This window comes from Lycium ferocissimum, chromosome 6 (assembly GCF_029784015.1).
Source record: "Lycium ferocissimum isolate CSIRO_LF1 chromosome 6, AGI_CSIRO_Lferr_CH_V1, whole genome shotgun sequence".
In the NCBI taxonomy this organism is placed as follows: domain Eukaryota; kingdom Viridiplantae; phylum Streptophyta; class Magnoliopsida; order Solanales; family Solanaceae; genus Lycium; species Lycium ferocissimum.
In genome coordinates this window covers 818,879-833,414 of record NC_081347.1, presented here as the reverse complement: position 1 = coordinate 833,414, position 14,536 = coordinate 818,879, and the positions used below count along the sequence as shown (strand labels likewise).

General features: G+C 35.6%; 1 protein-coding gene and 1 long non-coding RNA gene across 2 annotated transcripts; one reads left to right on the top strand and one right to left on the bottom strand.

The window, feature by feature from the left end:
- Positions 1-3,264: 3,264 nt before the first annotated feature.
- Positions 3,265-3,672, bottom strand: LOC132060520 (uncharacterized). Its single transcript, XR_009415942.1, has 2 exons — positions 3,537-3,672; positions 3,265-3,364 (listed from the first exon to the last, which is right to left on the bottom strand). It is a non-coding gene; the product is annotated as an uncharacterized LOC132060520 (long non-coding RNA).
- A 5,037-nt stretch (positions 3,673-8,709) lies between these two features.
- Positions 8,710-13,425, top strand: LOC132058796 (inositol monophosphatase 3). The gene is made up of 12 exons (XM_059451148.1): positions 8,710-8,803; positions 8,922-8,977; positions 9,198-9,248; positions 9,936-10,016; positions 10,112-10,215; positions 10,313-10,397; positions 10,674-10,728; positions 10,951-10,994; positions 11,822-11,890; positions 11,984-12,084; positions 12,161-12,217; positions 12,938-13,425. The coding sequence occupies exons 1-12, from the start codon at positions 8,791-8,793 to the stop codon at positions 13,026-13,028; spliced, it is 807 nt and encodes a 268-aa protein (XP_059307131.1). The 5' UTR covers positions 8,710-8,790; the 3' UTR covers positions 13,029-13,425.
- Positions 13,426-14,536: the final 1,111 nt, after the last annotated feature.

The following is a 14,536-nucleotide window of genomic DNA, read 5'->3' as shown; positions in this document are numbered from 1 at the left end:
TGTTGTTGTACTTTGTATATTACAATTAAGTTAAAAGGTGTAACTGAATGGAAGTAGAGATGCATGCATGCATTATGTCAAAAGTTATAATTTTCCTTTTTTTTTTTTTTTTTTTACTGTTCTCCCTTTTGACAGTAAATGGACGCAAGATACACATATATCTATCTATGTTATTATTAGCTTCTACGACGCGTTAATAATGACACGTAGATGTTCAAAAAATTATTTATACGAAGGAGCAACAAATTTTATATTTCAAATTTGGGTCCTAAAAACGAACAACTACCATGTCATCATCTTGGTACTGGTGTTGTATTTCCGGCTCAAATGACCATGAAAGCTACTTAGGCAAAGTTAGATGATACTGCAACAAGCTCTAATCATCCAAATATAAGCATGCATAATTTGTGGCCTTGTGCCCAAGTATAAGCATGCAAAATTTGTGGCCTTGTGCCCTAGTATACTTGTGTGTATGTATATATATAAGTTGTGGCCTCAGGCTCAAATACAGGTGTTCGACATTCAACACTTTGTATTAAGGGACTGAAAATCATACTGTAATACATGATACTGGAATATTGAATTCTACTGAAATACATAATACCGGAATACTGTATAGGACTAGACTGAGACATGTATTATATTGATAGACTGATTATGACGTTTGAAGCATTAACTGTTCATAGTAAACTGAATTATCATAATCGAGACTCATGGGATATCGAACACGAGTCTATACTGATTACGCAATGAGTTCACAGTATTCAAAAGTGATAATTATGAACAACTACGAAGTCATATTCTTAAAAGAAAGAAGTTCTAGACTTTTCATGAACTAGGGCATAATCTCCATATCTGGAGAAATTCGTAGCAATCTTGACTAACGAGGCTTAGGGATGAATAACAAGGTTCCCACACGTAGAGAATTAGCCTCACATATCTGTAAACGCTCCAATCCAATGAATTATCTTGCTTTTCTGACAAAGAACACTCAAACCCTAACTTTGAATCGTTGGATCCCTATGTTTTCCTTTAAGAATCATGTATTTTGTGCTAGGATTGATTAAGAATCGTAGAGATGTCCTTACCCTGACGTGGGAGGTTGAGAGGAGAGAAAAATCGTCCTTAAAGGGTTATCCACGAAGTTGGAATGTTTGATGAATGAAATTTCGAGTTAAGTGTTGAATTTATAGCGCGGGCACTTTGGACCACTTGGCTCGCCAAGCGAGTGCCAAAGCGCGAGGTGGACACGCTATGGGAATCGCTCAGCGAGCTCTATAGCGAGTCATGCCTCGCTTTAAGCTTCGCTTGGCGAGCTCACCCGTCCTATCTATACTTAACAACTTTTTTCAAATTTTTTCATTTTTGGACCCCCTAACGCGCTGAGCGCGTGCTATGGCGAGCTCCAGTCTTGCCTTGGAACAAGCTCAACGAGCTCCCCTGCTCATTTCATACTTAGCCAAAATTTTACGTCTTTTTCGATTTAGACGACAACGTTCAATAAAATGTGCATAACTCCTAACACAGAGCTCTATTTGACCTCCACAGTATATGAATGGAAAGGTATTTTGAAAGGGCTACAACTTTCATGTGTTAAGTTTTCTCAAATTCCAAACGGATTTTTGTGAAATCAGGCTGGAAGATAGACCTATCGAAAATATTTCCATCCAAACTCATCCCTACAGTACTTCACAGGTCTAATGTCACATTAACACTCATTTAACATATTCACACCTAGCTCGGATTTACAGTGTGACAATTGTGCATACGAGATGCTACATTATGAATAGATATTTAATCCTTAATCCAACAAACATCTAGCACAAGCAAAGCACAAACAAGATACTATGATTAAACAATTGATGCTTGGTAATGATTTGTTGGCTGTGTTTGGTCTCTGTCTCACTGGGACAGATGTGCAAGGTTCCAGGGAATTCCGATAAGTGGACCAGAGAGCTGTGTTAGGAAACAAAGTTGGATATTATAGAAGGCTCTAACCTGTTAAATCAGATTATTAAACAGCTGAAGATTAAGCAGTTCATTAGTTGGTGTAGCAATTACTATGTACCGTTGGACAAGCAACAATAGGTAAAAAAGAGAGGAGTTTCATTCACTTCTTAGCAAAGAATGGCCCCCGTCACTTCTCAGGGAAGAAGAAATAAGTAAGCTCACAGCTTTGATAAATACATTTGGAACCAAAATTTAGCAGCAATAGATAAATTTATCAGAATAAATAAAAGGTTACAAGGTCTTCGAAAAACGTAAAAAGAAAAAAAGGTGTCACGATCATACATAAGCAAATATTAAGTAAGTAATTTAGGAGAGATCAAACTCTCTGTATAAGCAATTCCTTGCTTAAAGGTAACACATTCTGGCCATAGTCCTCTAGATGTGCTTAATACAGAACCAAAACATCCGTAACATTTGCACCGTCGTGGCACTTCACCATCCGCAAACAAATATTTCGGTATGCCAGAACTAAAAAGATCACTATCTTCTATGGTAAGCAATTGAGTCCAAGTTTCCTTGACACCATAGTCTTTCATTACCCACAAATTAAAAGTGGCTGCCATTTCATAATAAAAACAAAGCATTCCTCTCGATACTTGTCACGCCCCAATTTCCGAGGGACGTGATGGGCACTCGACCTTGGTATCTCTCCGAGCGAACCCGCTACCTTCATCACACACGTAAGTTTTTTTTTTTCAAATCATACCAAAATATAATACATACCAAACTAATAAAATCTATACCGACAAAATATATACATAAAACGTACAACACGTGCCAAAGGATATTTATCATTTATTAACCGAACATTCTATACCCACACCAATGGATACTCGCAAAGTCTCTAGTTTGACCAGCAAGACTTAACGTACATACTCTGTTCAAAGCAGCAGTTGCCTGTTCCAAATACAGGATACTTCAATGTCAATCATGCCGGGACATCTTCAACTCGATTCGGGTCTTGCGAGGGGTTCCACAGCAAAAAGTGCATATCACATCTATCAGTATCTACAAGAAAAACGAATCCATCACAACCACACAATAGTTTGCAACTCACAGGTTTGCAGGTTGAAGGCCAATCAAATTTTTGTTCATCCTGAACCGCTTGAACCGACGATAAAGAAGAACAATAGAAGTTTAATACATCATCATTATCAAGGCACTTTTGGATAGTAAGAAGTTTTTGGGAATTTGGGTCATTCTTGGCATGATTGAGATGCTTCTTCTGAAAGCAAGGCTCGGAGATCAATGCTACCCAAAATTTTGAAACACAATTGAATTGAAGAAGAGACCGCACGGGTAACCTGTTGAGGATGTCCATAAGTATATCCCCTTGGAAGTGAATTCCCATGGGCTAGATAGAAAAGAAAAAGCGATCAGACAATTTTTTTAAGTAGTCAAATATTAAAAAATTCAACCAAGAGCTTCGAAAAGATAAACCCGAAAATTTCATGATATCTTCAATCTACTATTTACTATCAAATGTAATAAAGTAGAAAATTTGAAGTGGATGAAAACAAAATTACTTTCCAATTGGCAGTGGCACCATGTAAGCAACAGGTGAGCGAAGTACTTGCAGAATTTCCAACATTTTTGATGCTTTGGCTATAGTTGTGGTGTCTAGATTGAGAAAATAACTCAGTGAAGGCATAAATTTGTGTCGTCGGAACGTATAAATCAAATGCCATCATTGTGGCCACCACCCCATACATCAAATCATAATATCATATCATAAAACAGTCCCGTCTCACGGCAGGTGACGCGGTGAACAATGCAGAAGGCAAAGAATACAGTAACTGCCCGGACGCACCAGCATGTTCAGACATTTCACTGACGGTCTAAAAGAATGCGCGCGATAACATATCTAGCCTGCCCGGACACACAAGAAAGATACAAGGAACAACAAGTGCGTAAACATACGCATACAAACCAACATTTCCACGTATACACTTACCAATATCCGAGGTTCAAAAGCAAGTTTCGATCGGGTTGTTCTACCAAACGTTGGGATTATCACATCAAAACGCTGCGGGCGACACCGGGTGGTCGGCATATTATATCGTAGAATGACATTCCGACGCAACCTGGATCATACAAAGACATCAGAACATTTAACACCACTGAAATTGGAGAACTCATGATAAACATCCCAGCTCTCATTATTACACTTTGAGGTATCGAGAATCAGGCCCACTTTGCACAAAACCACGATAACATAATGTTATGTGCGTTCGTACTTACATAACTCCTTTCGGTACAAGACCTTTTCATACTTACTCATCTATCAAACATACAAAGCTTAAATATATGACACGTTTGTGTATATATATATATATAACATAAATCGTAATCATAGTATTGCACTTAAGTCAAGAGCTGAGTTACCTCAAACACATATTATATCATAACCTATTGGCTCTAGGACATGCCATAAAAGAAAAGTAAGCCTCACATACCCGTGTCATGACCAACTACTAGCTTACGCTCGTTCGTCCAACTTGTTAATCTACATTCAGAGGATTCACCCATTCATTAGATTTGTTGTCACATACTTGCCTTAACCCTTCAAACACGTTCACTTATATTTCGCCGAAACTTCGCAAAGATCTCCCCCGTAAATGTACCAACCCCGAGAATATGGCTCGGCTCCGAATCAACAACAACAAAAACGGGAATTTGACCCGCCACAATATCAATAGCAACGCCAACAACATTCTAATATTAAGCGCTCCTACACAATTCAACAACATAGATTATATTCAAGTCAACTACTTACATTCAAACTAACATCAATGTTCATACATTCAATTACCAATCCGAAATCATTCAACACAATACTCACAACCCTTCAAATAATTTACACAATAGTTCAAGCAACCCAACCAACACCCCAACTTACCCGAACCCCGCCTCCAAACCCGAGAACAACACCATGCACATTCTTTCTTCAAAATTCACACATTACGTCACGATACATACATTTACAACTTCATTTCATAATTTCAAGAAACCACATCAAGACTACACTTCCTTCCAATTCAACCCATACGATTATAGTTTTAACTTGGATTATTAAAACTTCATTTTCCATCATGAAACTCACAACGACGACAACCAAAATATCAATGATAATTTATTCATTTCCAACTACACATAAAAGGGGGGACCATACGGCCAACACCAATAAATCCATATTTCATGAATTTCTTCCAATTCCACATTCTACAACGTGCATGAAACATCTACAACCACAACAATCATAATACCAAGTAAAATTTATTCATCCTTCCTACATCAAAACAGCCCATACACACGGCTCAACTACAACATGCATTGCTCCATGAATTTCATTTGTTTCTACACATTACGACAACACATAAAAACGCTAATTTCACTTAACTCTCCCCTCATACACAACAACACACACACGACCAACACATACACACACACGGCCATACTTCAACATAGGTTATTCCATGTATTTCATTCATTTTTCCATACAACAATACATACCAAACATTTATAGAACATAAAGGAAGATTAGTTCTTACCCTCCTTCTTTCAACTCCACTTCCTCGGCTAGGCTCCAAATCATGCAAACGGATGATTTTCTTCTCCCAACGACTACTCCATGTCGTAGGATCTCTCTAATTGGTATAAAAACATGAAGAGAAAATTTTCCATATTCACAACATGTAAGAACTCGCCCCCTATGATCGAGCCCCTCTCTCAATTTTCTTTCTTTTCTTTCTTGTCTTCTTTCTTTCTCTCCCACTCTTCAAAGTTATGTCCACACACACACATATATATATATAGTTCAAGAGTCATGTGAGGGGCACATGCCCCTCTCTAGAATTTTCCTTTCTTTCTTTTTTTCTAGAATTTTCTTCATTTTTCCAAAAGATGACTTAATTCTTTTTCTTTCCTCCCTTTTATTTGTGTACATGGCCATTTTGCAAGTCTTTTCTAGGGCATTGTAAAATGACCATTTTGCCCCTAGCCTTTCCACAAAATTACCATAATACCCCCTTTTGCAAATTACCCTTTTTGCCCCCGGCCTTTCTCAACATTTCCACACTAATAATATTTTTCAACGACTTACGCATTACAACGAAACCTAAAAATGACCTTGCCCTAAACTTTCCGCCATTGTCTCGAAATATCCGAAAGTGCAAAATGCGAGGTGTAACAATACTGAAATGCCATAGTCGCCGAAAGATCTGCTGGGTCTATTGCACATCCGCTCCAGCAACGGTATCTCTCCGTACACCTCATTCGATATACTAAATGAAACCACAAAATAATTATATGAAACATCCATACCAAGCCAATGAAATGCTCCGTGTACAAATGCCAAAGAATCTATATCACAATCAATATGACCCCATACACGGCCTGTGCCAAAAGGATATTTATCATTTATTCTCAGGGAACCACTTTTTAGCGCGAGAATTTCAATGGATACTTTGTCATGATCACTTTCACTCAGTTTAACAGCAAGGATCTTATAGTCATCACTAGTTGCGTCATATCCCATTCCAAATACAGAATACTTCAATGGAGATTCTGGATGAGGAAGTTCTATCGATTAACGGGGGGTTCCACAAGAAAAAGCGCATATCACGTCTATCGTCAACTACAAGAAAAACGAATCCATCACAACCACACAATACTTTGCAACTAATTTTTTACGGTTTCTGTGTAAGAAAGGCCAATCAAGTTTTTGTTCATCCTCAACCGCTTGAACCGACGATAAAGAAGAACAATAGAAGTTAAATACATCATCGTTATCAAGGCACTTTTGGATAATAAGAAGTTTTTGGGAATTTTGGTCATTCTTGGCATGATTGAGATGCTTCTTCTTAAAGTAAGGCTCGGAGATCAATGTTTCCCAAAATTTTGAAACACATTTGAATCGAAGAAGAGACCGCACGGGTAACCTGTTGAGGATGTCCATAAGTATTTCCTCTTGGAAGTGAATTCCCATGTTCTTAAGCCAAATTATTTTAAGACTATTGTTTATCAGCCAAACAACACATTGTTAGGTTCATGTTCTGCAATTTTAAGACTATTGTTTATTGTTAGCACAAGTTGTCAAAGAAATCAAGCAAAAAAATACCCCTCTACTTTGGAAAAATGGTTAAAAATATCCTCCATTATAAATTTAGATTAAAAATATCGCTCTCGTCATTAAAGTTTTCAAATATAACCATATCTTAATGGAAATCTCCAAAATAACCCTACCTCATTTTTAAATTCAACCTAACTAAATAAAAACCTATATGGGTCTCATGTGCTTAGTGGCTCCAAATGTAAGATATGAGAATAAGTTGGTCGCATATGAATTTTTTATGTAGTTGGGTCGGGTTTAAATGGAGCGAGTTTAAAAATGAAATCGGGTTATTTTGGAGATTCTGTTAAGACAGTGATATGTTTAAAAACTTTAATAACTGGAGGGATACTTTTAACCCAAATTTGTAATGAGGGGCATTTTTGAGCCTTTTCTCTAAATTAGTTTGCAACCCTTAAACGCTGTTGAACTCTGACACTAGTTATTTTCCGAGTTGTTAAGCTATGTTGTATCTTTAATACAAAAATGATGTTTCTCTACTAAGCAATATTTGTTAATTTACCAGTTTTTATTAGAATTTATTAATAGTTAGGATTAGAACAAATTTCTGATTAGGAATGAAGGTATCCTATCCATCCTCATTTTATATTGTGTTATCTTTTACTAACATTCTTTTTCTCTTTTCCCTCTTTGATTTGTATGCCAAAAAAAAGTTTAAAAAAAAGAAAGAAAAAGGAAAGGGACATAAAAGAAGAAAAGACACTTACTCTCTCTTTTTTTTCTTCTCTGCTGCGACACCAATAAAAATAAAAAGGAAAGGGACTTAATCACGGCGTACACGCGATGTGTGCACTCAGATAAAACTAATATCATCCTAAATACTCTTTTTCAAAGAGAGTTATTTGTAATTATATTTTACATAAAATACTTATACAAATAATTTTTTCATGTGTCTATACATAAAAATTTACTATTACTCTATGCTTTTACGTTCCATCGCTTACCTTACTCAAAAGGATCCAAATTGTTTAATATGCTTAAAGGAAATGGGGATAAAATTGGAAGAATATTGACACTAGGAAATAACGAACATAGCATATACTCATATGCATAGGCATATTCCCATGAACCTTTGTTAATTGCTTTTACCAAACTACCCTTCACTTGCACTTTTTGAAATTCTTTTAGTTGTTCTGACGTGACAAATGAATAATAAAATTAGAGTACAAAAATAAAACAATTTAATTTTTCTCGTAAATCAGGACGCTACTCAATGATTTGTAAAAAGAAAATCAATTCATAGTTTCAATATATATATATATAGAACTTATGAATCATGCGGGACTTATAAATACTCCAAATTATTACTTATGAAATATAATGGAACATACTATAGTGGAGGAATATTTCTTTTAACACACTATTATAGCGATGAAATGATATATAAAATGCAGTTGATTTTCAACTAATTTGAGATTAAGACGTGATTAATTCATTTATTAGTTATTTTTTTTTGCAGACTAATAAATGTAAATCCGAGTAAACCTAGGGGTATTTCTGGTCCAACAATTTTATAATGCATAATTGTTGTATTCTAGTATAATATTATTTCATGTGCCATGTGAAATCTCTCTCTCTCTGTGTCTGTATGTATATATATTCACATATTTTCCCTTTCTCTTGCAATCACTCAATTAAAATATCATAAGATGGCCCAAAATGGTCGAGCCTTTAAATCTTTACTTATAAATTTTTTTTCATATCATTGTTTATCGTATTATTAATGTATATAAGAATTTGTATATGAATTATTTGTTAAATGTCATTGTTTGAATTTCAGGTTCACTTGAAGAGTTTCTTGATGTTGCAGTTGAAGCAGCAAAGAGAGCTGGAGAGGTAAATCTAATTTGACACAATTGATTCTTTTTTTTTTTTTTTTTTGGGTCTTTTGTTTGAATAATTTTAGCTACTTACATTTTAAAGATTCAATTTTTAGCTACTTATATTGTAAAGATCCAATTTTTAGCTTGAAGAATAAAAAAATAAAAAATAAAAAACAAGTTTTAGATTTAATTTTGTCTTGATTTCTTTGTTTTTGCAATTCTGGGTTTTGCAGGTAATTCATCAGGGATTCTACAAGACTAAGAATGTGGAACACAAAGGACTGGTTAGTGCCTGTTTAGCTTTTGACTTAGGCCCATGTTCTTTCTGACACTTCAAAAATGCTGACAGACGAGTATGGGTCCTTAAAAAACATAGTGTCTTTTTAGAGGATCCGACACGGGTGTAACATCATTTTTAGAGATTCCGAGACTCCAAAAATGTAGAAGAACCTGTGTCGCATCCTCCAAAAATACACTACTTGTGGAGGATCGACACGCACTAGCAAACATTTTTGTGGAGCCCAAGCAACATATGTTTTGATTTTCCCTTGTAAATAAATGTTTTCTGTCAATCTGTGATCTTTTTGAAAAGCTAGTATTGTTTAATTTATTAGTCAGTTCCTGCTTATATGAAGGCTAATTTTTTATACTGAGTAGTAACTCAGTAGGAATTACTAGTAGTTAAGAATGAACTTTTATTGCATAAAGTAAATCATCGTTTTATTTTTAGCCAGAAGATGTGAATTTTGGTTGATATTTTTTTTCGATTGGCCCTTAGGACCAACCACAGCCTCTGAAAATCGGGGATGGTGGGCCCGCCCCTCTACCCACTTAACCAGGCTTAGTTCGCATTAAGCAGCTAGCTTGATTTTGTTTTTGTCCCTTGTTTTAATTTATGGGTCTTTTTTGGTCTCTTGTTTGATTTTATGCGTCTTTTGTGCACTAATATCTATGTTATTCATCCAATGTAGGTAGATTTAGTCACAGAAACCGATAAGGCATGTGAAGATCTCATTTTTAATCATCTCAAGCAGCATTTCCCAAGCCATAAGGTTAGCTTTCAACTAACTTTCAACTTTTGTATTCTTAGTTCCATCACTTTGTTAGTTGTATTAGCGGAAACATTTTATTTATCCCTTTCACTTAGTTCATTGGTGAAGAAACGACTGCTGCTTGTGGAAATTTTGAGCTAACTGATGAACCAACTTGGATAGTTGATCCACTCGACGGAACGACTAACTTTGTGCATGGGTAATCTTAAATTTTCTCCATATTTTGATATAAATGTTTTATATGATTCATGAAGCCGCTTACAAGCTGATTGTTGTGAAACTTGATTAAACTTCAGGTTTCCTTTTGTCTGTGTATCTATCGGTCTCACAATTGAGAAAAAACCAACAGTTGGTGTAGTTTACAACCCAATTATCGATGAGGTAAGATATCTAAATCAATTATGCCTCAATTCCAAATTAGTTTAATTTTGTTAGAACAAATACGAGATTCTCTATAAACTAAAAGGCTTTCTAAGTTTCACGTTTGCCCCTACACACGAATAAGTTCTCAATTCATAATAGTGAATTAGTGATCAACTTGTTGTGGCTGTTGTGACTTGTGGTCAACATTGGGTGCTGTTATTCATTTTATTTGTATCATTTCTGGGTGAATTGATGGTTCAAGTTAGTAAGAAGATTATTTCGTTCGACATGCAGCTTTTCACTGCAATCGACAGGAAAGGTGCTTTTCTCAATGGGAAGCCAATCAAAGGTATAGTTACATAGTGGTTATGTAGTTTTTAGAACCCCCTTTGGAGCTTGGGGATAATGGGTCCGCCCTCTACCCTTTCCCACTTAAATACTCTACTTAGTTTGCTTGGCGCAGGCTCGAACTTGTGACCTAAACACAAGTCTATCAATCTTTGCCAATTGAGCTAACTCTTACAACCTATTGATCTCTGACAAGTTTTCTACATTTTTTTAATACTCACAGTATCTTCACAGCCTGAACTTGTGAAGGCTCTTCTTGCTACAGAGGTACTTGACCTTCCTTTTTCTGCTTTATAATAGCATCTCCTATTATTGATTACAATAGCAATCCCGCTGAGATCTGTTAATGAGTAAGACATAAAGAACAACATCTGTTTATCTGTTTTGCTATAATTGAACTTCCATCTTGGTTTTGTGTAAACTCGGGAGTAGCACATAATTGGTGAAGTATGCATCCTGTTTCTGATTGTTGTGTGATTGTTCTTTTAGAATACCTTCATCCATTTTACTTCAAGTAAGATCGCCTATCCTGAGTTCAACAAAAATGCGAACGGGATAAACCGGTCAATTAAGTGTATCTGGAAACCTGGTTTTGTTGCTTGTCCAGTTCTGGAAACTCGCTTATTCTTACCCAATACTCCCTCTATTCCAATTTACGTGAATGCGTTTGACTAGAACGGAGTTTAAGACAAACATTTAAGACTTTTGAAACGTGTGATCTAAAATAAGCCATAGAAATTTAAATGTAGCTTTAAATCATTTCATTAAGTGTAAAACGGAAGTTTGAAGTTAAATAATTACTAAATATGGAATGCCATTCTTTTTGGGACTGACTAAAAATGAAAGAGTAACGTAAATTGGGACGGAGGAGCATATAATTTTTTTTTCATGCATATGGTTATTTTGTTTTGATGAAATAAGGTATAGCACTATGGTTATGTTGTGATGACATATACAAGATTTCTTTTCCCCTGTAATTTTGTTTGGAAAATCTATTATAGACTTAGGTGGATTTATGTGTGCTGGTTCACTTTTTCCACTTACCTATTTGGTATACTAGGAAAAGTTACTGACATTTTATTGTACTGGAGCAGGCTGGAACGAAGCGTGATAAGTTAACGTTAGATGCTACTACAGGGAGAATCAATAGCTTGCTTTTCAAGGTTACACAACACTTGCCCAGACATCCAAGTTTACAGTAAAAAAATATGTTCAGACAATAAAAAAAAAAAGTTGGTTTTATCTTTATGTTACAGGTCAGGTCCCTTCGGATGTGTGGTTCTTGTGCATTAAATCTCTGTGGTGTGGCATGTGGAAGGCTTGATCTCTTCTATGAACTTGAATTTGGAGGCCCTTGGTATGGCTTGTAATTTATTTATTTTCTGTCGTGTAACATGTGATATATTGGTGACGATTTGCTTCGCGACATACAGGGATGTAGCAGGTGGTTCTGTGATAGTGAAAGAAGCTGGAGGGCTTGTGTTTGATCCGTGAGTAACACTCTTTATTCCTCATGAAATTTTCTGTATAATGAAATAATATGAGGTGCAGCTTCCGTGTCCATTTAGAGGGGGGAAAAAGGCATATCTTTTCATCTTGATGGAAATGAAGGTATTGGAGTTGAATGAATGTGTTCTTGATAAGTTACCATGTCCTGTGATTTTGGAAATCGTTCAAGCTCGATTCAACATTGAGAAAGAAGTGAAGTTTTTTATCCTGAAAGAAATATTGATCCAATTATTCAATCACATTTAGATATACACTTAAATGGAGGGGAATAGATGTATTAGCCTGTTTGGCCAGGCTTCTCCAAGACCAAAAGTGCTTTTTTCCCCTTCAAAATTGAGGTTTTTGGCCAACCTTGTCCAATAAGAAAAAATACTTTTTAAGTAGAAGCAGCAGCTTTTTGAGAAGCTGAAAAATAGCTTCTCCCCAAAAGTACTTTTGAGAAAATACACCTAGTTAAACGCGTAGACAAACAGTAATTGTTGCTCAAGAGTGCTTTTCAAATTGATTAGCCAAACACAAACTATTTCTAACCAAAAATACTTTTTTTAACATAACTTTTCAAAATAAGTTGATTTTAGAAGTTTGGCCAAACAGGCTAGTAGTGTATTCATATAGCCGACCCCATCAATTAATGGATTCATTAATATAGAAATAGCCGACCGTTTAATGTCTCTGATTGTGTCATAGTTTTTCTTCATCAGATCTGGTTCAGAATTTGACCTCACAGCTCGACGGGTAGCTGCTACAAATGCTCATCTCAAGGACGTATTTATCAAGGCCTTGAACGAATGAGAATCATGGAAAAGGGAAAGAAGCTCTCTCTGAAACCTGTTTTATTTCATTATTAAACGGTGTAAAGCTACTCAAGTCCTGACTCCATCTTCAGGATTCAAGCATTATTTAGCCAAGAAACGATTTTTAATTAGCAAGTCGACCGTGCTAGCCTTTTTCAATATTCAAAGACCAGATAATGGTATAGATTTGATTCTTTAGTGTAAGAAGCTTCCTGGAAGGCCATTTTCTGTCAAAGACATCAGTTTGTTTGATGGAAAGGTACTTCAATAATATAGACAATAGGACAGATTTGGTTCTATATTATAAGAAGCTTCCTGTAAGGCCCATTTCTGCCCAAGACATCAGTTTGTTTGATTGAAAGGGGCATCAATAATATAACTTCTCCTTTGTCTTTTGCCCCACTCTTACTTTAGCTTTCATGATTTGGATTGAGCTTATGCTTTTGCATAGTAGGCCCTGCAAATTTTGAAATGTTTATGCTTTAGAATGTAAATTTCCAAGTTATGATCAATGCAAATTCAGGTCACCAGACTCGATTACTGGCTACGTTGATATTGAAAGTGCTTTTGCCCATTTTACCAGTGATCTGTCACTAAAAGCTGGATGAGCCTGGAGGTAATCTTGAACCATTGATGAGTTAACGTGCCATTTGAGAATCTGAGATGAAATTGATAATTAATCAACACTTGCTGACATATTTAGAAGAAGAAGACTGTTAATAAAAGCCAGTCAGAACCTTGTAATTGTCTAGGCATTATTGCAGTTTTTTCTCTCTGTGGAATATCTTTATACTGATAGAATATGATGATTGGTAATGCCCGTAATTGTTAAATTGGGGTGTGATTTTGCCACTGCTATGTGTATTTCATTCTGTTATAATGTTAAACATTTTTTTTACCCAGCTAATTCTTTATTTCTCCTTTCTTTATATGTCCACTTTGGAGCAAATGGAGTCTTAATTCGGGACTCTCTCAAAACGGAGTTTCAAATTGAGACTTGGCACTATTACTATACCCGTGCACGGAGTCGACACATTCCTTATTCTTTAGCCTCATCCCACAGCAAGAAAACAAACGAAACTCGCTTGAGATCCTCATCAATTCTATTAGCTTATTTCTCTCACTCTCTCGAAATACATCGAACAAGATTTGAGAAGAGGGACGAGAGATATGGAAGATACTCCTCTCTATTCCTTTTCAGTTGGTATTTTGTTATGTTTGCTTCTTTTCTGTGATTTTGAATTTTTATTACGTGAATACTTAGTTGTCCTTTGGTTAACGGGGTAGTTATTTTGGTCTTCTAGAAATTTCCACTTAGTAAACAATTTTAAACAGGTAACTATACTAAAATGACCACATAGGCCTATTAAGCTTTTGATAAGAATTTGCTAAATCCTTTCACTAAAATCTTTTGTTATATAGTCCCAGAAGCTTTAATTTTATGAATTTGCTAAATGTTTTCAAATGAGATTTTTTCTTTTAGGTGATTATTGGATAATACTAATT